At 36.7% G+C, this 20,586-nt stretch overlaps 1 protein-coding gene across 1 annotated transcript in view; it reads left to right on the top strand.

The window, feature by feature from the left end:
* Positions 1–3,860: 3,860 nt before the first annotated feature.
* The window catches only part of timp2a (TIMP metallopeptidase inhibitor 2a), a 29,707-nt gene continuing 12,981 nt past the window's right edge, over positions 3,861–20,586 (top strand). Inside the window, exon 1 of the mRNA XM_059532617.1 lies at positions 3,861–4,289. Within this exon, the coding sequence (XP_059388600.1) occupies positions 4,163–4,289 (127 nt within the window). The 5' untranslated portion in view covers positions 3,861–4,162. The remainder of the gene's footprint in view (positions 4,290–20,586) is intronic.

Below are 20,586 nucleotides of genomic sequence, written 5' to 3'. Positions count from 1 at the left end.
TATAGATGTGCAGATTAGTTCACTGCTGCCACTGTTTACTAATTGGCCATTACAAGAAAGTTTAGTTGCATTGTATAGCTGTGCATATTTTTAAGGGGGACAAAATAACAAAAACACTCTTTCTGGGCAACCAATACACATTTTTGACATAGTTTCCTGGTTAAGTATTACCACAGGCACTAAATTGCTTTTGTCTGTGCCACACACCATCAAACACGCAAAAGCAGACCAAGTCGCAAAGTTTCTTTACTTCACAAAAGGCAATACCAAGCTTTTTGCTAGAACTCATTCAGCTCAGTCAACTAGTACAGCCTATTTGACTAGTCTTAGGCATGATGATTTGTGCCTTGTGTTTGTATCAAAGATAAAACAAGACTCTTTTAAACTAAGGTTTTTTTTCTTAATAGGCAATTTTTTTTCTAAAAACAAGGTACTGTGACATTTGAATACATGAATCCACAGGGGCTGCTCTGCCACGGCCAGAGAGGTGATGTCACCAAAATGACGGAGTCATTGCCAACAAACTTGCCATGAGATTTTCCAACCATTGCTTTAATTAATTTATTTTACTTCTCTCTCAGAGCAGCACATTGTGGATTTTTGCTTTTTCCTCTAGTAAGAGTGGAAACAATGAGAATGTGCCAGCTGCAGACATAGCTTCATGGCAGACGAAGGAGCAAAGAGAGCCTTTTACTACTGTTCTGAGTGGGAAGAGAAACAATAAAGAGACTTCAGCAGGTTTATGACTACAAGAGCGAATTCCTTATAGATGTGATAGCAGCTAAAGTTCCCGAGTCAGCGTCTCTGGTGTGCTTTTGTGTATTAATATGAGAAGGAAATTAGTTTTTTTTTATTGAGGGATTGTAGTTCGGTAAGGGTAAAATACATTTTAACAAAAGAGTGTGGATTAAACATCAACAGGAAAGCGGAAAGAAAAATAAACTTTAATTCTGCTTTATATATTGTATTCTGTTATACTGACAGACTGGGAGTAGCACTACGGTATACCATCCATCAATGCACTTTATAATGATTTCAAGCTTCCAAAAAGATGAAATATCAGCATAAATCATAAAAGTGGCCCATCCAATATGGAGCTAATTTTGTGCCTATATTCAGCAAACAAATGCAGTGTTTTGCAGATCTGCACAATCTGCATTGCAGAGAAAAACTAGACTTTCAAATAAATGCAAAGTTATTTGCAAATACAAAATTCTATTTGAGAGAAAATGCAGATGTATGGACAAATATAAGTATTGTGTGTTATAACTGTGAGACTCATTTGCCTTTTTGGAAACTTGACTTGATTTTCTCACAAATGCATGCAACATTACGATATAACATTTCTGTAATCTATATAGCCTACTAGTCAACAGTTTTTTAACAGTAATATTTTTAATGTTTTGAAAGAAGTCTCTTCTGCTCACGAAGCCTGCCTTTATTTGATCCAAAGTACAGCAGAAGCAGTAATATTGTGAAATATTTTTACTATTAATAACTTTGTTTTCTATTTGAATATTTTTTAAATGTAATGTATTCCTGTGATCAGAGGTAAATTTTCAGCACCATTCCTCCAGTCTTCAGTGTCACATTAATTAGAAATCATTCTTAATATGCTGATTTGCTGATTATCAATATTTAAAACAGAGGAGTACATTTTCTTCAGCATTTTTTGATGAATAGAAGGGTCCACAGATCAGCATTTATGTGAAATAAAAAGCTTTTGCAACATTATACACTATATCATTCAAAAGCTTAGTCAGTATAATTTTTTTTGTTTTGTTAAATAAATGATAGAAATGAATACTTGTATTTAGCAAGTATTTTTTTTAATTGATCAAAAGTGATGATAAAGCATCATTTTACAAGAGATTTCTATTTCAGATAAATGCTGCTCTTCTGAACTGTCTATTCATCAAAGAAACCTGAAAAAATTATACTCAGCTGTTTTCAACATAATCATAATTCAAGGTTTTTTTTCTTTTTTTAGCAGCAAATCAGAATATCAGAATTATTTCTGAATTTTTCTCTAATTTCTAGATTTTAATTGGCTTAGAAATCTGAAGATTTCAGTTTCAGTTCAGTTTCAGTTTTCTTAGAAAACTGCTGGACAATAACAAATAATAATGATTTGTTTATATACACTTATCACATAATAAGGCAGAATAGTTTATATACTGCAATAAATGCTATGTCAATTAGCACTGCATTGTTCATATACTTTATCACCTGCTGGAGAAACAACTGTTTTCATGCAGCGATAGCTGGACACTATTGCCCATATTAGGAGTTTCCTGGTATGTCTTTCTGCGCGAGAGCGCCCTCTGGCTTCGAGTATGAATGAAACACGCACTGAGTGTTTAGCGCTCTGTGATGTTCATCTCGCTTTCTCGGTCCGAAAAAAACGAATTTCCGTGATGATAAAAGTGGGGGGACACGTCCCCCGCGTAATCTACTCCCCTGATCTATACATATGTTGATACAGTTGTTCAACATTCAAAACAATGCAGGTGTATAAAAATATACTGTCACAATAATATCTAATTTTTTATTAATAATTAATTACCTTTTGTGTATTACTATATCGAAAATAAAATAAAATTGTCTAAGCTTTCATTTTTGGTACATAATATTGTCGCTATCCATAATACTTTTGCATTTTAGTATTACAATATATTGTTATACCCCTGCATTGTTTTGAATGTTGAACAATTGTATCAGCATATGTATATATTCAATATCCCGCTATCCAACAGAGGATAAGAGGTACAGAGAATGGATCAGTTTTTATAGTGAAAGACTGCCTAGTGAAATGTTTAGCCATGTAACTATTATTAATTTATTTATTTTGGAACTAATCAATCATGTTAATAACTTTATAGCAATTATTGTGAATTTTACTGACATTGTAGTAGGGTCGCTTTGTGAAACATCTAAATGGTTAATTATAGATATAGTAAGACAGAAACTCACCTGTACCCCACTCATGCTGGTCTGCTGTATTCTCTGAAAATGTAAACAGGTGTTTTGGGTCTCGGAAAACTAGCATAAATTGACCGACAACACCATCTGTTGCACCATTGCATTTGTGAGAAAATCTGCCTGCACCATTTGTGAGAAAATCAAGCCAATTTTCCTCATAAAAAGGCAAACGAGTCACACAGTTGTAACTGAATGAATGAATATAGGCACAAAATTCACTCCATAATCTAGCTCTATATTCCAAGTCTACTGAATTTATACAATAGTTTTTAGTAAGAAATAGACGTTTAAATCACTGAATGAATGAATCATTTACACAGGTTTTGTGAAATGAATGGACGATTCGTTGAAAAGGTTTGACTATTAGTCAACGAGGAGCTCGAGGGTGAATGTCAAGAATGTTTTAGAGAATAAAAAACTTCATGAATTTCTTTCTAACCCAAAACTATCACGCGGCTTTAGAAGAATCATTCTTACTCTTCATTTTTGAGTGAACTACCCCTTTAATGTTTCGGTTGCAGTGATGGCAGTTTGTAGCCTACACAACGTAATAGATGTAGATAGAACAGTATGCTACATTACCATAATAACACGATGCAAAAATGTAAGCACGTGTCTTTATATATATATATATATATGTGTGTGTGTGTGTGTGTGTGTGTGTGTGTGTGTGTGTGTGTGTGTGTGTGTGTGTGTGTGTGTGTGTGCAAATAATAAAAATTGCTTATTTTATGCTATAAAATCATTTAGGATAGGTTTTATTTCATGTGTGTGTTTGTATAAAACTCTGTCCGGATGAAAGAGTGAAATAAATCTTTTGAAGACCTTCATGAAGCGCCCACCTCTGGTTGAATCTGGTTTAAAGGGAGGAGTCCACGCGCAGTATTAAGGCATGAACCTGGTCTCTCCATGAGAACACACCCATAGAAGGCAGTGGAAAAGAAAGAAGCCTGGAAAGACCATTAAAGATAGAGCAGCAGTTCACTTCCTTTATTACCAACAAGCCCGTTCGTCTCTGAGGAATTTAACAGCAGTAGTCGTACTAATACTCTACTTGAAAGCATCTCGAACGGCGGTGGACATTGTACTTTTCGGCTGTGTGAGGGGCTGGACCATTTTTGACATTGCAGAAGATCGTCTACCTGCTTCTAATTTTGCCATCAGATATTAAAGTGAAGCAATGAAGAGTATCAGGAGCTGTATTGGCACACTTGTGGTGCTGGTACTGTTTCGGGTGGGAGATATCGCAGAAGCGTGCAGTTGTTCCCCTGTTCATCCTCAACAGGCGTTCTGCAATGCTGATGTTGGTAAGTGCGTGTCAACAATCTCAACGATGCTACGTCACAATGCAAAATTGTTACTTTAGCGAGTTTATTGCAAATGCATTTACACCACAAAGGCTGCACGTATTTTGTCTAATGCTGCACAAATGTAAAGTAATTTTTATTAGAGAAACCTGAAACTACACAAATATCCTCTGTCATGACAACAACAAAGTTCAAGGCTGCTCTTGATGCTGCTTTGTAGATGAATCGCAGCATCACAACCACTGGGGCTGAGGTGGATATTTTATTACTCATTTAGAAACAAAAATGCTGCATAAAAACAGTGCTAAAACATGCAAACCCTGACCCTCCTTACTATTAGAGGCTGCTCTAATGCTGCTTTACTTCTTTGAATAAAATGCATCATCAGAGCAGCCTTAAAATTTGCAGTATATTATTATTTTTAATTGTATTACATATCTGTTTTTAAATTATTTATATTATAATTTTTTTTACAATATTCTTATTTTTATGTTATTATTTATATTTCTTTGTAATTAATTAATCCGATCTTATATTATTCATAAATTCAAAATGTCATAACATTTATTCTGCTTTAATTTATTCTGAACTTTAATTCCTATGTAAATGCATTTATGCTGACTGAGAAACTGAACAGCACTGAATCAGTCAATGACAGTCCAGATCTTGGAGATTCTGGGTTGTGAAAATTGAAAACTTTTATTAGCCTTTTATTGGTTGTACCTCAATGTGTTGTTTATCTTGCCAGTATTTTTCTACTTATGCATCTGTGCCCAGTGCCCAGTGTGGATAACAGCAGATAGTGTTATGTCTGTCGGTCTGTTATCTTCAGCCCACAAGTACCGCTTTTCCACCAGAACTGGTGGTGGGCTGGTGCTGGAGCTGGAGCTGGAGCTGGAGCCGGAGCCGGTGCTCGGGCTAGAGCTCACTCTGTTTCCACCGACAGGGGGGCAGAACCCTCCACGTCACCAACACGTGACCGGAATTGATTGTTCGCTCTTGCCGAAGCAGCATAACAGACATGGCGCCATACTATAAACTACTGTCATGACATACATACAGACACATTTTTGTTTTTTACTTGTTGACCACTCGGTTGGCGGTTCGGTTAAATGCCACTGTTGTCATTGCCCCCGCTATCTCCTCATTAATGTTATTTTTTTTCTCATGCTACTTTAGTTTGTCTTGGATTTCCTTCATTGACCAGATAGCGAGGAGAGCATAGGTCTCTTCTGCGGACCACTTAACTGACATTTAGTCGTTGTAGTTTACTTGCCTGATCTCCGTTAACCTTTTAAAAATGGATTCCCATGTTCAAGACCAGCGATGTTTCAGGGTCAGTTCAGAACCGAGATGTGGGCACCGGCCTAGGATTTTTTTGAGTGTTAAAGTGCAACCCGGTTCCCATTTGGGCTCCAGCACCGACACCAGCCCTGGTGGAAAAGTGAATACAGTCTTCCTGCTTGAGCTGTTTGACGTTTTGAGGCCTGTTTATATCTATTTATATCTGGCTTCTCTATTTCATTCCTCAGAAACAACTCATTATGTCTGCTTTCCACCAAAAGCTTTCAACTGCTCTGAATACACAGAGCCAAAACAGTACATTAAGAGTATACAATCCAAGATTAGACCAAATCATTTTGGCTCAGTAATTGTTGAAAGCAGATTGCCTGTTGCATGGGAAAATCACAGTGAGATGCACAACAAATGTGGATGTGACACTCTTGTCTACTGGTAAAAGACTGAAACCCAAACAGGATGATGATACATTCACACTATTCTTATTGGCTTGTAGATTCACTGTCAAGCTGCAAGACTCAAAATCATCCACAACACAATACAGTGTGACTAGAAGGCCTTAACAATAAGTGTTTTTTTTCTACTTACTTGTTCATAAAAGTATTTCAGATCAGATTCGACTATATCTGCTATATATATATATATATATATACAGTACAGACCAAAAGTTTGGACACACCTTCTCATTCAAAGAGTTTTCTTTATTTTCATGACTATGAAAATTGTAGAGTCACACTGAAGGCATCAAGGGCTATTTGACCAAGAAGGAGAGTGATGGGGTGCTGCGCCAGATGACCTGGCCTCCACAGTCACCGGGCCTGAACCCAATCGAGATGGTTTAGGGGTGAGCTGGACCGCAGACAGAAGGCAAAAGGGCCAACAAGTGCTAAGCATCTCTCGGGGAACTCCTTCAAGACTGTTGGAAGACCATTTCAGGTGACTACCTCTTGAAGCTCATCAAGAGAATGCCAAGAGTGTGCAAAGCAGTAATCGAAGCAAAAGGTGGCTACTTTGAAGAACCTAGAATATGACATATTTTCAGTTGTTTCACACTTTTTTGTTATGTATATAATGCCATATATAATTCCACATGTGTTAATTCATAGTTTTGATGCCTTCAGTGTGAATCTACAATTTTCATAGTCATGAAAATAAAGAAAACTCTTTAAATGAGAAGGTGTGTCCAAACTTTTGGTCTGTACTGTACATAGTATATAATTTTTTTATACTGACTACTAACTAAGGCCTTGATTTCCTATGCAAATAGTCTCTCTATTTAATATTTTTCTCAGATGGATAGAGCTGAGGCATAAAAAATTGCAAGAATGTTTTGCATCCCACTGGGGCTTTTCCTCCCAGTTAATGGTTAATTCAAACAGCTTTCAGAGATGATTAGCTAGGTGCGTCCACCTCTGGAACAGAGCCCAAGCCCCATCTTGAGCTGCTAATAGAAGATAAGACAAATACACACAGGCCAGTGGCCTCTTAAAGTGCTTTAGAGGGCTTATAGTTTGATTAGAACCCTCCAGCTCCGGCAGAAACCATCAGAGAGCATCCGACATCTGGCTGACAGCTCTGGATGTGCCAGAGAGGAAAAAGCAATGAAAGTCAAGGACCTTTCAGAAATATGCATGGCATTTTTCAAACAGTGAGAAAAGCGCACTCTTTGGCTGCACCGCCCACCCTTGCCTCAGCTCACTGGCTTTTCCACCAGTCTTTTTGGATCAAGGAAGAAGGTTTTTTCCACCTATTTGTGAAAAGTTAACTTTAGTGGCTGTTTCGAGAGGTTTGCGTCTTTCCTGCAGTCGAAATGAACAAGCTGTAAGCCGGAAATTAATTTAGCGTTCGTATTTCATGACAGAACTGGATCTCTGCATATTAATAAAGTAACCACCCAAAATGCGGTCATTTGTCCTTTGCGGTCTGTCAGTGTTTTTGCCAGTATTCTTTTTGAATCTGTACTTGCCATTAGTAAGGTTTCTACGTGTCATCTCAGTCATGTGGATCCAGTCTTCCATTCCCTATGGGAATGACACAGCCCCATTATTTACCTGGCAGTTCACTGTTATTGAGTCATAGACAAGCACAACATGCATTTAGAGAGTCTCAACAGTGACATGATTGTCTCAAGATTGAAAACTTGAGAATAACATGAGCTGTGCCACTAGAATTTCTTCTCCTTGAGCTTTTAAAGTATGTTGTTCTAAATGCATTCCAAAGCTCAGAATTTTTATTTGTCTGCAAAACCAAAATAAATAATAAAATAAAATAAATAAAATCATTCATTCATCATACAATAAAATAGGACTCCTGGGAAATATATGTTGATCAAAATTAATCTAATCTAATTTTTTAAGCAGGCAGTGGAAACCATGGGAGCTTGTTTTCTGCCACAAAAAAAAAGGTTACTGTGACTATTTATCTCACAATTATGACTTTTTTCTTGAATTTGCAAGTTAATTAGAATTGAAGTCAGAATTGCGAGACGTAAAAAAATCAGAATCACAATTTAGAGTTTATATCCTGCAATTCTGACATTATTTCTTGCAATTTTGAGATTATATCTTGCAATTCTGAGAAAAAAAAGTCTGAATTGTTAGATGAAAAGTCACAGTTATCGTTTCATTGTTTTATTCTATAGTGGAAGTCAAAAGTTGATTCTATTAACCTTAATAAATTCTTAATTCACATTCTTGATCTAACTGTTAATAACTCACTTGTGCATGTAATTCCAAAGAAAAATGTTTTCATAATCTTAAATCAATTCCTGTTTGATAAAGTCAAGTCTTGTCGAGTCCTACACTAAATATTAGGGATGCATCAATATTAAAAATATAAGTACAGAAAAGTTAAAAAGTAGAGCCCGACCGATATGGATTTTTGGGGGGCCGATGCCGGTGCCGATATTAACTCGAAAAGAGCCGATTTATAAGCCGATATTTTGATTTTAAAAATAATCTGGATATTAGACCCATTTCCTATAAACTGCACTTACACAACATTCAATAGCAAAATATCTGCCTGTTCTATGTATGTGGGCTGTATAAACCATTTTCCAGAATGGATTATGTTAAAAAAAAAGCCTTAGATTACAGTCTCAATGACTAAACAATTGCACATCAAAAGTATATATTTTTTAATGATCAAAAAACAGTCTGATTTTAAACATTTAACACTTTTACTTTCTTCCAGTTGAAGCTGGTTTTAACAGTCTGTGTGTGTACTGTAAATAAATTATAATACTAAAGTTAAAGTATTTGCAGAAGTAGTCCCACACTTTGCTGCTACAGCATACACCTTTTTCAGCCATCTGTAGGCAGAAAGAGAGACAGAGAAAGAATAAGCATGTGTATTAATAATATCACCATGTATTATTACTCATGTCATCATTAGAATTATAATAATAATAAACTGGGATCTCCTACATAGGCAAAAATGAGAAATATATATATATTTTTTATTTGTCAAGCAATAGGTATTACCTTCTTATATTTAACAATATTATTTCAACATTTTCCTGTTATGTCTGTAAAACTGCTTTGAAACAATATGTAAAAAAAAAAAAAAAAAGCGCTTGTTCAGCTCACATTTATTTACATGTCTCCTCTGGTTTAATCATTTCTGACGCACCTACTGTAGTTACTGTAACTACACTATATTTGCTCTCACAGACACATTCACAACAGACCCGTATATCTTCTGCTCTTCTCTTTGTGCAGTCTGAATCAAAACATCGTCTTGCCTACTATTACCGGAAGATTACGGAATCAATTCGAAGTTGAATGGTTAACGTTAGTGTCATGAACACACCGCTGTCAATTTTGAGAAGAACCATCTTCAAACAAGTTAATTGCAAGCATTTAAGGGGCCTGCTAAAAAGGAAGCTATTAGCGTTAGAGTAACGTAACCAGCCTGAATTCACCAAATTGTTCTCTGGACCTGAGGGTAGCCTCTTCTTCCTTGCTTCTCTCTTAATTCTCATCAGCAGGACTAGCGCTATCGCTCGCTTCTTACAACGGGACAGATACATGTTTGCTTCTGACCGACAGGAGGAACAACAGACTATGAAAGAGCTCCCGCTAAACGTTTTTAAAACTCCGCCTACGCCATAGCGCAGCGCAAATCGCGTTGTATCTGAAGGGCAACGCTGAACCCAGCGGCAAGCGCCGTGCATACCGCGTACTGTGTGAAAGGCCCAATTACGCGGTCATTATGTGGGAAACACACCGCAATAGAATAAGAATAAGTTAAACGCTAACGTTATAGTTTGACCTCCTATTAACGTTCGCGCTCTTCCACTGATAAACATGGTATTAGCTTTGTGGCTAATCTAATATAGCAATGCATTAGCGGCTGTAAGTGATGTTACAGAATATTTTGAAGTGATAATGATAGGACCGTTAGCTAGAACTACCACACAGTTTTTATATACAGGGTATGAACTAAATCTACAATCATTTCACATGACGAACGACAGACTCACCGTCAAAACAGTAAGTTACATCTCCTTCATCTCCTTGGCTGATCGCTTTCTTCTGTAGTGGACTTCTGGCGCTGTTGTTAACTCTGGAGCTGCAGAGCTCCCTCTGGTGGGCACACTATGCAACACTCATAACATGAGTGAAGCATGAGACTCTGTTTCTCATGTTTCATCGGCCGTTATAAATGCCGATGCCGATTTAAATGCAATTAGCTTATATCGGCTGATAATATCGGCCGGCCGATATATCGGTTGGGCTCTATTAAAAAGTCATTTTCATGTTTTTACCAAGAGCTGATAAACGATCTATTTAGTCTAAATAAATTAAAAAATAAAACACCAAAAACTAAAATGAATTTAAGTGAATACAGCAATCCTAACATCATAATGTACAGTATTAAGAATCAGAGATTGAGTTCATTCTGAGATTGAGTATACAGAGTAGAGTAAAAAATAGAGTACACAGAAAAATAAATCTCCTGTATTAGCAGATAGCCAAAATGGGACAGAGATACTGGATATCCTGTGTTGCATGGATATATGTCAAACTGTGCAAATAAAATGGGTTAAAATTCATGCTGACTACAGGATTACCTTTGGCCTTGAGGATTTAAACAGCCTCATTTTCTTTGGTGTACCCAGGGTTCTTTACACTGTATAAACCGCCCAACTAAAGGCCCAGTTATACTGGTCATCTGTTCAAAATATTTAGCTGTTCAAATGTACTGGAATCGTAGTCTGTCCTGATCCCTTTTGGCAAACTGTCTAGTGACAAGCCTGGTTTCTTGTCAGAGATTTATAGACAGTAAGGGTCTCAAGGGTCAGAGAGCGGGCTGGGGTGTGGTGCTGAACATTCCTGAATACAGAAGTGATGAGGATTCCTTTGGTGGAGGTTGAGGAAGTTATAAACTGAAAAAAAGAGGAATTACCAGTGGAGGATGCCAAATGTACAAACATTTCTCACAGGTAGCCCTTTGAAAAGGTTTAGTGTACCCAAAAGCCTTGTAGCAGGACCAGAGATTTTTTGACTGCAGTACTTGGACGCACTAAAACAATGCTGGTCATTTGTGTAGAGTAACAAGGGAACAATAATGTAAAGAAGCAGACATACTGTAAAAGTTTAACATTTGTGTGTTGTGTCTAGTCATGCTATGCTGTTCGGACAACCTAAATTGTTTGCCCACACACTTTTTAGTGAGTAATACATTTAGTGGGTGGTTTGGGTGTTGTAACATTAACTAAATAACATAAATAGTAACATACCTGTAAAACACCCTAAAATACATAACTGCAAAGAATTTTTTTTTACTTAAACAGTATTATTTAATAATTTACTGTAAAAGTAATATACATTAACTAAATATTATATTAATTTAAAGTGTAAATACAATTCATACTTCCATAAACCATGCAATTTACAGTAATGTCATTGATTTATTTGTATTTTTGTTAATTAACTTCAGTTAACAGTTTTTTACAGTAAACTATTTTTTTTTTATTTGCAGTGATGCCATACCATAACCTTTGCAGTTATGCCACAGAAAAAACATTGTGGATTTCCATGATTAAAACAGCCATTTAAAAAAAAAAAATTCTTAGTGTGAAGAAAATTTTCATAATGAAAAAGGTTTCATGGATGTTTAAGTCTTCATAGATGCAAATAAACAACCTTTATTTTTAAGAGTGAGCATTTTTATACTTTTTTGACGTAAAAATTCCAAGCATTATTTCCAGTGTACCATTTGTTGCTTTACGATTATAAACATACAATGTTTGTGTGACCTAATTCAATGATGTGTCCCAAGAGAACATGCTTATTTTGGTTATTCAATTCAAACATACCTAACTAGAAAACTGCTGCTTTGATGTCATAATCAAAGCAATCAGTTCCACCTGTTTCACGGTTTAAAGATCTCCTCTGGAAACTGTCATTTTCACCGGCTCAGTGACACATGACAGAGCTCATTGACACATTTAATAGCCCCAGACAGTAGCAATAAACACCGGAGAAGAACTCACACTGCTTTTCTTCGAGTCTGCTGAAGGTGAAACCACGTTTGAGCATTGTTTGCAGGTCCAAGCCAAGCACTTGGTTTCTCTTGGTTATAAAGAAAGAGAAAAACAGTTATCAAGAACAGATTGTTAGCTGGAAAGTTTCTAAAAATACTAAAATATGCAAGTCAGTTCCAGGAAATCTTCAACCTCCCACAGGCATGATATGCTCATTGCAAACACCTTGTGCATCACATGATTCGTTTTCAGTGATGTCTGTTCACCTCATCTTTTGGATCGCACACAGAATGCAAAGGATGAGAGCTTTTGAAAGCTGCCAGACGATTTGTTTGGTTCCTACCTCACAGGAAATGCTAGACATTTCTGAAAAAAACAACAAATTAAACATCCAAATGTGAAATCTTTCTCCACATGTATTTTGATAAAATGAGAAATAAATGGCAATAAATAAATAATAAATATCTAATAATAATTTATTTAATAAATAAATAAATGGCAGTCAGCAAACCTCACACAAACAAATCTTTCTAACAAAAAAATTTGCCAGTGTGTTAAATGACTAAACTTTACACACGTCTTTTAATTACATTGCTATGCTCTCATATGGAACAGATTGAAAATTCTATCATTATTATTTCACCCTCATGTGCCTCCAAACACTACAGGAAAATCTTCACACTTCTCTTTTCCATACAGCAATGCTCAACAATGCCCCGAGGCAAGTTTAATGAAAATATAGAAAAAAATAAAGAGGAAGATGATATAAAGAATAATACCTAATATAGCCTTAGTCTACATTGGCATTTTCCATATTGATATAGTAATTCCATATGGGTTTGATAAGAAAGTAATTAAATAATGAAAAAATATTTATTTTGGGTCAACCATCCAATTAAAAGCCCTTTTAATAATCCACAAGTTTTTTTCCAGTTTATTTTATTTCAGTTTCTCGGTACCTCTAAAGTCAACCAGCACTAAGATGCAACTAAACTAGGGTGGTCACGATATCAGATTTTTCACTACATGATTATCGAGGTCTCAAAAATTCATGAAAACAATATATCGTGATATCTATAGGATTTGAATGTTTGAAATAAGTTACATTTATGAGCTGATTATTATTTTATAGTATTCCATACAGTGATAAAGGCTATTACGATTAGCATTGCAATATACGTACACATCCATATAAAAATACCTGAGATGGCTTGAAGAATGCAAAAACAGACATATACTGTTGTTATCGTGCTGATTCTCATCTTTGGCGGCATTCTACTCCACATTTAGACATGCACTCGCAAACTTTCTTAAGCACTTCTGCCAGTAGTGGGCACTAATTCAACGTTATCAATGACATACATCCACGTAAACTAGACGGAGGGAAGTTAATGAGTGAAGGGCATAAAAAATAGACTGGAACGCAGCCTTTGTCCATATAAGGGATTTCCTAAAAAAGTAATTTGTTTCATTAATCCTGTGAGTCTAATTTGTGGACTTTCTCATGCCCTCTGGTGTCGAGTATGAATGAAACTGTGAAAATGTCGCAGTATTGTTGAGTCCTGTTATCAATAGTGTACTATTCGTTTTTAAATATAAACAATACTGGTATATTGCGACACCAAATTAACATGATAATGATATTTCATTATTTGAATATCACCACCTCAATACCGGTATCGCGACACCACTAATCTCAACATTGCATTTTTTTTTTCAGAGTATTTAAATTATAGTCATTGATTTTAAAAGTATACAAACAATATTTCTTGAGAAAAATACAAATTTAAAGAAAATGTATAAATAATTTGAAAGTACACAATAAAAAAAAAAGAGGCAAAACTTTCTATAGAAGAATATGTTGTTGCTTAACCTCCTGGAACGTTCATAATTTATCGTTAAAAAGCAGTTCATCTATGGAGAAAACAAATGGGATTTTTACTTCCGTAACCTGGCTGTTGCGCTCAATTACAGTGATAAATTGTGTCAGGAGTTCAAAAAGAAAGAAATTAGTTCAAAGAAACCGCAGGCAGAGTATCCAGAGTGGAAGCAAAACAGCTCCATTCTCCTGTTAATTTTTTACTCCTGTGGTGTGAGAACCACTTTACAAATTTACTTGCCATGTGGTTGTTCCATGTTTATTTATATTAAATGTCTTTTTTAAAACATACATTTTCCTTCTTGATATTTTGTTCATTAATTTAATGCTTGGTAAGAATCTTGGTTATCTCTATCAAATTATTGAAATTTCTTTCATGTGCATAGAAGAACTTTATCATACAAGAAAAAAAACAGTGCAGCTTTATGAGATGATTGCAACATGCTATGTTGAACCATTTGGTTCCTTCATATTAAATTATTTTTAAAAGTCACATTTTTCTATTTTAAGAAACCTTTTAAGGTCCTTATGTTTATTTTTTTAATGGTAAAGACAACTAAATGGCCTATTTAATAAATACTATTTTTATTTTATACCTGTAAGGTGGAATATATTTTGGTTGTGGTGGCCCTCAGTGAAGTCAGTGAGTGTGTCTATGAAGGTAGGAGTGGAAGATGGAGTTCGGGGACTTTTGGTGCAGTGGTCTGCCTGGGCTCCGCGCTGGTCATGATTGCTAAAAGCTGTGCAAGCATACGAAAACTCAGGATGTGGCTATTTGTGTGGTGGGTATATTTTGATGGAAACTATGACATTTTGATTATGATACATGCATATGAAAGAGAGTGTGTAAGTCATCTGTGGAGGGAGCAGGCGTTGTGGGACATGCATGATTATCGGGCAACAGGAATGTGGGTCAGGCAGGAAAAATGAAGCAGTGGGAATGAAGCTGAAGACAGACACTGCAGAACATCACTACATTTGTAGTGCAGGATTGTGATATAATTACACTTTAATTATTAAACCTCAAAGAAAAATACAATTTTGATTAATACTGTGAACCTAAAGCTATGAGGTTCCCACACAGAAATCTTTCTTATTTTTAGATTATCATATAGTAGGTTTATGAAACAGTTGTTGGTGCTGACAGTTCTCTCAAGAAATACTGGCAATATCACTGTCTGTTAAAAAAAAAGGAAAAAAAAGTCTATTCATTGAAAGTCAAAAAGGTTTAAAACAAAATTGTACCCTACTGACTCTCCTTTAATGAAAAAAAAAAACAACTGGAAAAAATTTTTCCCCAAAATATAATCTTTTGTAGTGATCCACGATCTTCTCATGACCGATTTCGATTAAAAAATTTTTACAAGCAAGTTGGCAGATACCTATTGCCCTTTTTTAAAATATAGATTTGATTTTTAAGCAAAAGACAAGAACAATTAATAATATGAGTACATCAACAAGATGTTTATTTGCTCTGTTACAGACCAAACTCTCTGTAGCCATTTAGGGGCAACCACTGATCCAAACAAAGATGCTACATGTAGCAGTTTCTGATTTTAACTAGATTGTATAATTTCAAAATCTGACGCAGAAACAGTGGTTTTCGTCCCGGTCGTGGAACACTGGACCAGCTCTATACCCATTCCAGGGTGCTGGAGGGTTCATGGGAGTTTGCCCAACCAGTCCACATGTGTTTTGTGGATTTGGAGAAGGCATTCGACCGTGTTCCTCGTGGCATCCTGTGGAGGGTGCTCTGGGAGTATGGGGTCGGCGGCCCCCTGCTTAGGGCTGTTCGGTCCCTGTACGACCGGAGCAAGAGCTTGGCTCGCATTGCTGGCAGTAAGTCAGACCTGTTCCCGGTGCATGTTGGACTCCGGCAGGGCTGCCCTTTGTCACTGGTTCTGTTCATAATTTTTATGGACAGAATTTCTAGGCGCAGCCAAGGGCCGGAGAGTGTCCGGTTTGGGAACCATACGATTTCGTCGCTGCTTTTTGTGGATGATGTTGTCGTGTTTCTGGACCAGGACCTTCGGCGTGCACTGGGACGGTTTGCAGCTGAGTGTGAAGCGGCTGGGATGAGAATCAGCACCTCCAAGTCCGAGGTCATGGTTCTCAGTCGGAAAAGGGTGGATTGCCCACTGCAGGTTGGTGGAGAGTTCCTGCCTCAAGTGGAGGAGTTCAGGTATCTTGGGGTCTTGTTCACGAGTGAGGGAAGGATGGAATGGGAGAGACAGACGGATCGGTGCAGCTTCTGCAGTAATGCGGTCGCTGTACCGGTCTGTCGTGGTGAAGAAGGAGCTGAGCTGTAAGGCAAAGCTCTTGGCTGAAATGAGCTTTCTCCGTAGGGTGGCTGGGCGCTCCCTTAGAGATAGGGTGAGAAGCTCGGTCACTCGGGAGGAGCTCAGAGTAGAGCCATTGCTCCTCCACATCGAGAGGAGCCAGCTGAGGTGGCTCGGGAATCTATTTCGGATGCCTCCTGGATGCCTTCCCAGGGAGGTGTTCCAGGCACGTCCCACCGGGAGGAGGCCCCGGGAAGACCTACGACACGCTGGAGGGACTATGTCTCCCGGCTGGCCTGGGAGCTGGAGGAAGTGGCTAGGGAGAGGGAAGTCTGGGCGTCTCTGCTTAGACTGTTGCCCCCGCGACCCGGCCCCGGATAAGCGGAAGATGATGGATGGATGGATGGATGAAGCAGAAACAGAATGGTCTGACTTTAGCTGTGTGAAATTATGCTACATGAAATCAAAACAGCAGGCAGGCTGAATGAGAATGCACATTCACTTTCTGACAGTAGGTGGCACTTATGGAACAGCAGCAATATAGCCTTTGCTTGGTTCCTCTCTGGCCTCATGGATACATGTTGTATTTACAAGCTGAATGCACATGAATGCCGCCACAAAGTTGATATTATGAGTGGAAAACTTCAGATTTTCTTTAAGCCTCGAGTTTCTGAGTTGGGGGCAGGTCAGTGAAAAAACAATGGATGCAATAGTTGGACGGAGCCAAAGACTATACATATGCAACATCTTAATTGACGGTAAATTTGTTGAAATTAATCAAATCAATAATTTTTGTAATGTACAATAAATCTGGACAAATACAAAATATTATGTTATTGTATAATTACCATAGAATATATAGTGATTCAGTTTACATCATAACTTTAATAAAAACAGAAAAAAGCAAAAACACTATGATGCATTCTTTTTTCATCATTTTGTAGATGATTGAGTTAAAAAAAGAATTGCATTTTATGTAGAGAAGTGAAATCGCCATCTTGGTCTGACCAAATTGACTTGAATGCACCTGATGTCATAACTATGACTTGTCAGCCCCTTAAGTATGAATGTCCCAGGAGGACTTAAATGCAGCATCAGTTAATGGCCGTTTACATAATCATTATTGTCGTAATCATTTTGGAAAATGATTGCAATGCAGTTTGTGCAAGTCCAGAACAGAGATCAGCTGAGCAGTGTATATTCTTTTGTGTTTTGTAGAAGAAAGCAAGTTGTACAGATTTGAATAACATGAGGATGAATAATGAAATATATATATATATTTTAAGGTGGACTTTCCCCTTGATGACCCTTCTACATGTGACACTTAAACAGCCAATAAACAATTAGTGAAAAAAATACCATCCATCCAGCTAAAACTTTCAACTGTGTCATCTGACCAGAGCAAACCATCTCTGGGATGTACTCACAAGTTTCATGATATTGGTAAGTCAGGCAGCAGCCACTGTTTCTCTGCTCCTCACTGCTGGATGCTCCCAGAATCCTTTGGAAAATTGCTTGATTACTTCACCAGGAGAAGTGAGGCTTCTTTGCCCTCAAAACGTATCTGGAATTTTAGGTGCAAAACAACTTGTGTTGAAGCTTGACCTACCTTAAACCTGGAAGCACGATAAATTGGTTCATAGAAAAGACTATATTGATCTTTAGTTCTGGCACAGTGTTATCATGCCCTATAGCTCAGGACCCAGAAAGACTTGACATACACAAGCATGCAACTTGGATAGGAGGAGGAGGGGGGCTATCGTTAACTGTAAGAGCATTGAACCTTTCACATTTGCGTCTTTTCCAGCCCATAAAGTGAGCCCATGGGTGTATAATAATGGCTATGAGTGTGCATACGTGTGCGTGTGTTTTCCTTTTTCTAGTTATTTTATGTCCTTGCATCCTATATCCCCAGGCTCATATTTTCCATGGTGAGCAAGTGCCTCAAAATTTGCAGCCATTACATTTTGTTTTTCCATTTCTATCTTTGACTCTCCTGTGATATCATTCATCTATTTTTTATCCTCACATTTGAAGGCATAGTTCTGTCATTTACTCACCCTAATGTCTTTAGAAACGCGTTTGATTTTCCATAAATGGTGACCACTGCAGTCAAGCAATATTTTCACATTATGATGTTTTTATCATGCTTTTTTTGGAGCTTGACAGCCCCTGGTCCCTATCCACTTTAATAATAAGGAAGAGAGCAGCTGTAACATCCTTCAAAATGTTTCCTTTCATGTTCTGTAGAATAAATAAAGACAAAGTTTTGTAATGACATGAGGGTTAGGAAATGATGACAGAATTTAAAATTTTGTGTGAACTATCCCTTTCACCTCAATTAGCCCTGAGAGTGAGAGTAAGTAGCAAGTCTAATTCAACTTGTAAAATCCTGTTTGTCTCAAAAACTGTGCTCCATTTGTATCTCCATTTCATTGCGGCGTTTGCTTAAGTAGTTTTGCAGAAATGTTCCTGAGCATACCTCGATTAAAACAAGCTGTCCTAACAAAATACACAGCCGATCCAAACAGCAGGAAGAGCAAATCGATGCTGTGCAAAGACTGCCTGTTTATGAAAGGACAGGGTGGGGTTAAGGAGGAGCAACCCGGCTAATATGGTAATATTAAGACCTCTTCAAACTGACCTCAGGTCAGTTTTTGAATATGTTTTTCTGACTCAAACACAAGAGGTGTGGGTAGGTCGTAACTTCAGCAGCTGTAATTGGAAGCCAGAAGACAGCTGCTGCTGATGAACGCCTTCTTGAAAAGTTGTCTTGTTTCATTTTCATCTGCAGTTGATTAACATGAGACTGTGCAGTAAATCTTCTCCTTTTTTAGAGATATTTTAGTTTTTTCTGGGTTCAGTCGACGAGACAGCTTTCAGACATTCATAAGCTCTCTTTGGGTGTATTTCCAATCACTGATCAGGAGTAGGAATGTAATTTGTTTAAAAATGGGTCGACGACTCGCACATGTTCTAAAGGAAATCTTTTAAAAGCTTACTTTTCTATTGTATCTTGTTGCTGATGTTAGAGCCATATGTCCAATCAAATTATGTAAATCCCACAAAAATAAATATTTTTTTTTACAAATATTTACAATAAGGTTTATTTAACTCTGCTGTGTATAATATTAAATATCCTTTACTCTGCTATGTATAATATTTGTTGTTAATGTCAAAGTGAATGTAGTTGCTGTAGTGTTTTAAACTTTTTTGTTGAAAATTTAGTTTAAATACTTGAGTTAAATACTAATGAATTTCAAAGTTCACATTTATTACGAATTCAAAACATGTAAACTAGTGTTCAGAAGTTTGGAGTTAGGAGTAAAATGTTGAATGCTTATGAAAGAAGACTTATTCTTCCCTAAGCTGAATTTATTTAATCAAAAATACAGCAAAAACAGTAATATTGTGAAATATTATTACAATTTCAAATAAATGTTTTCTCTTTTAATATATTTTAAAATGTTATTTATTCTTGTGATGGAAGAGCTGCATTTTCAGCATCATTACTCCAGTCTTCAGTATCACATAATCCTTCGGAAATCATTCTAATATGCTGATTTGCTGCTCAAGAAACATTTCTTGCCATTATCAATTTTGAAAACAGTTAAAACTATTTTTGTTAAAACTGTGATTTTTTTTTAAGGATTCTCTGAAAAATAGAAAAATCTAAATAAAACATGTATTCAAAATATAATTTTTATTGAAAGACTTTTTATGTAAATCTTTATTCTCACTTTTGATCAATTTAATGAATCCATGCTAGATACAAGTATTAATTTCTTTCCAAAATAAAAAAAATAATCGTAATTACCCCAAACCTTTGAACGGTAGTGTACACCATAAAAAAATTACTCCATTCAGTTGGATAGAAATTAGTCAAACATTTAAAATGCATAAATAAAAAAGTAACTTCTAAAAAGATCAGTTGTGTTTTGCATCCCCACCATGCTTAATCAACAAGACTGACCTAACCAGTGAGTTTCAGTGGTAAACAACATCATGATTATGTTCGCCCACCAGCCAGACCAGCGCCAAACCTGCATTAACCTGTAAAACAGCCACTTTATATGTTCTAAGCTGGTCTTTCCAGCAGGGTTAGTAGAAGCCAGTCAAATTAGCCAGATGTAAAGATGTTGTGTGTCATATCTTCGTCCAAGAAAGCTGTGAACCAAATAAAATACATATTTCATTACAAAACACAGATTATATATGGGTTTGGAATTGGGTCACTTAATGTACTGTACTAACCAGTTGGGATCAACTGCATCAGACAATGCTTAAATAAAGGACAGCAAAACTTTGTCATTGGTGTTGTGAGGTTTGTTCGCTTTGTGAAGTACGCAT

This window comes from Carassius carassius, chromosome 40, assembly GCF_963082965.1.
Source record: "Carassius carassius chromosome 40, fCarCar2.1, whole genome shotgun sequence".
Classification (NCBI taxonomy): Eukaryota; Metazoa; Chordata; class Actinopteri; order Cypriniformes; family Cyprinidae; genus Carassius; species Carassius carassius.
The sequence above is the reverse complement of the archived record's forward strand: the minus strand, read 5'-3'. Positions and strand labels throughout refer to the sequence as shown.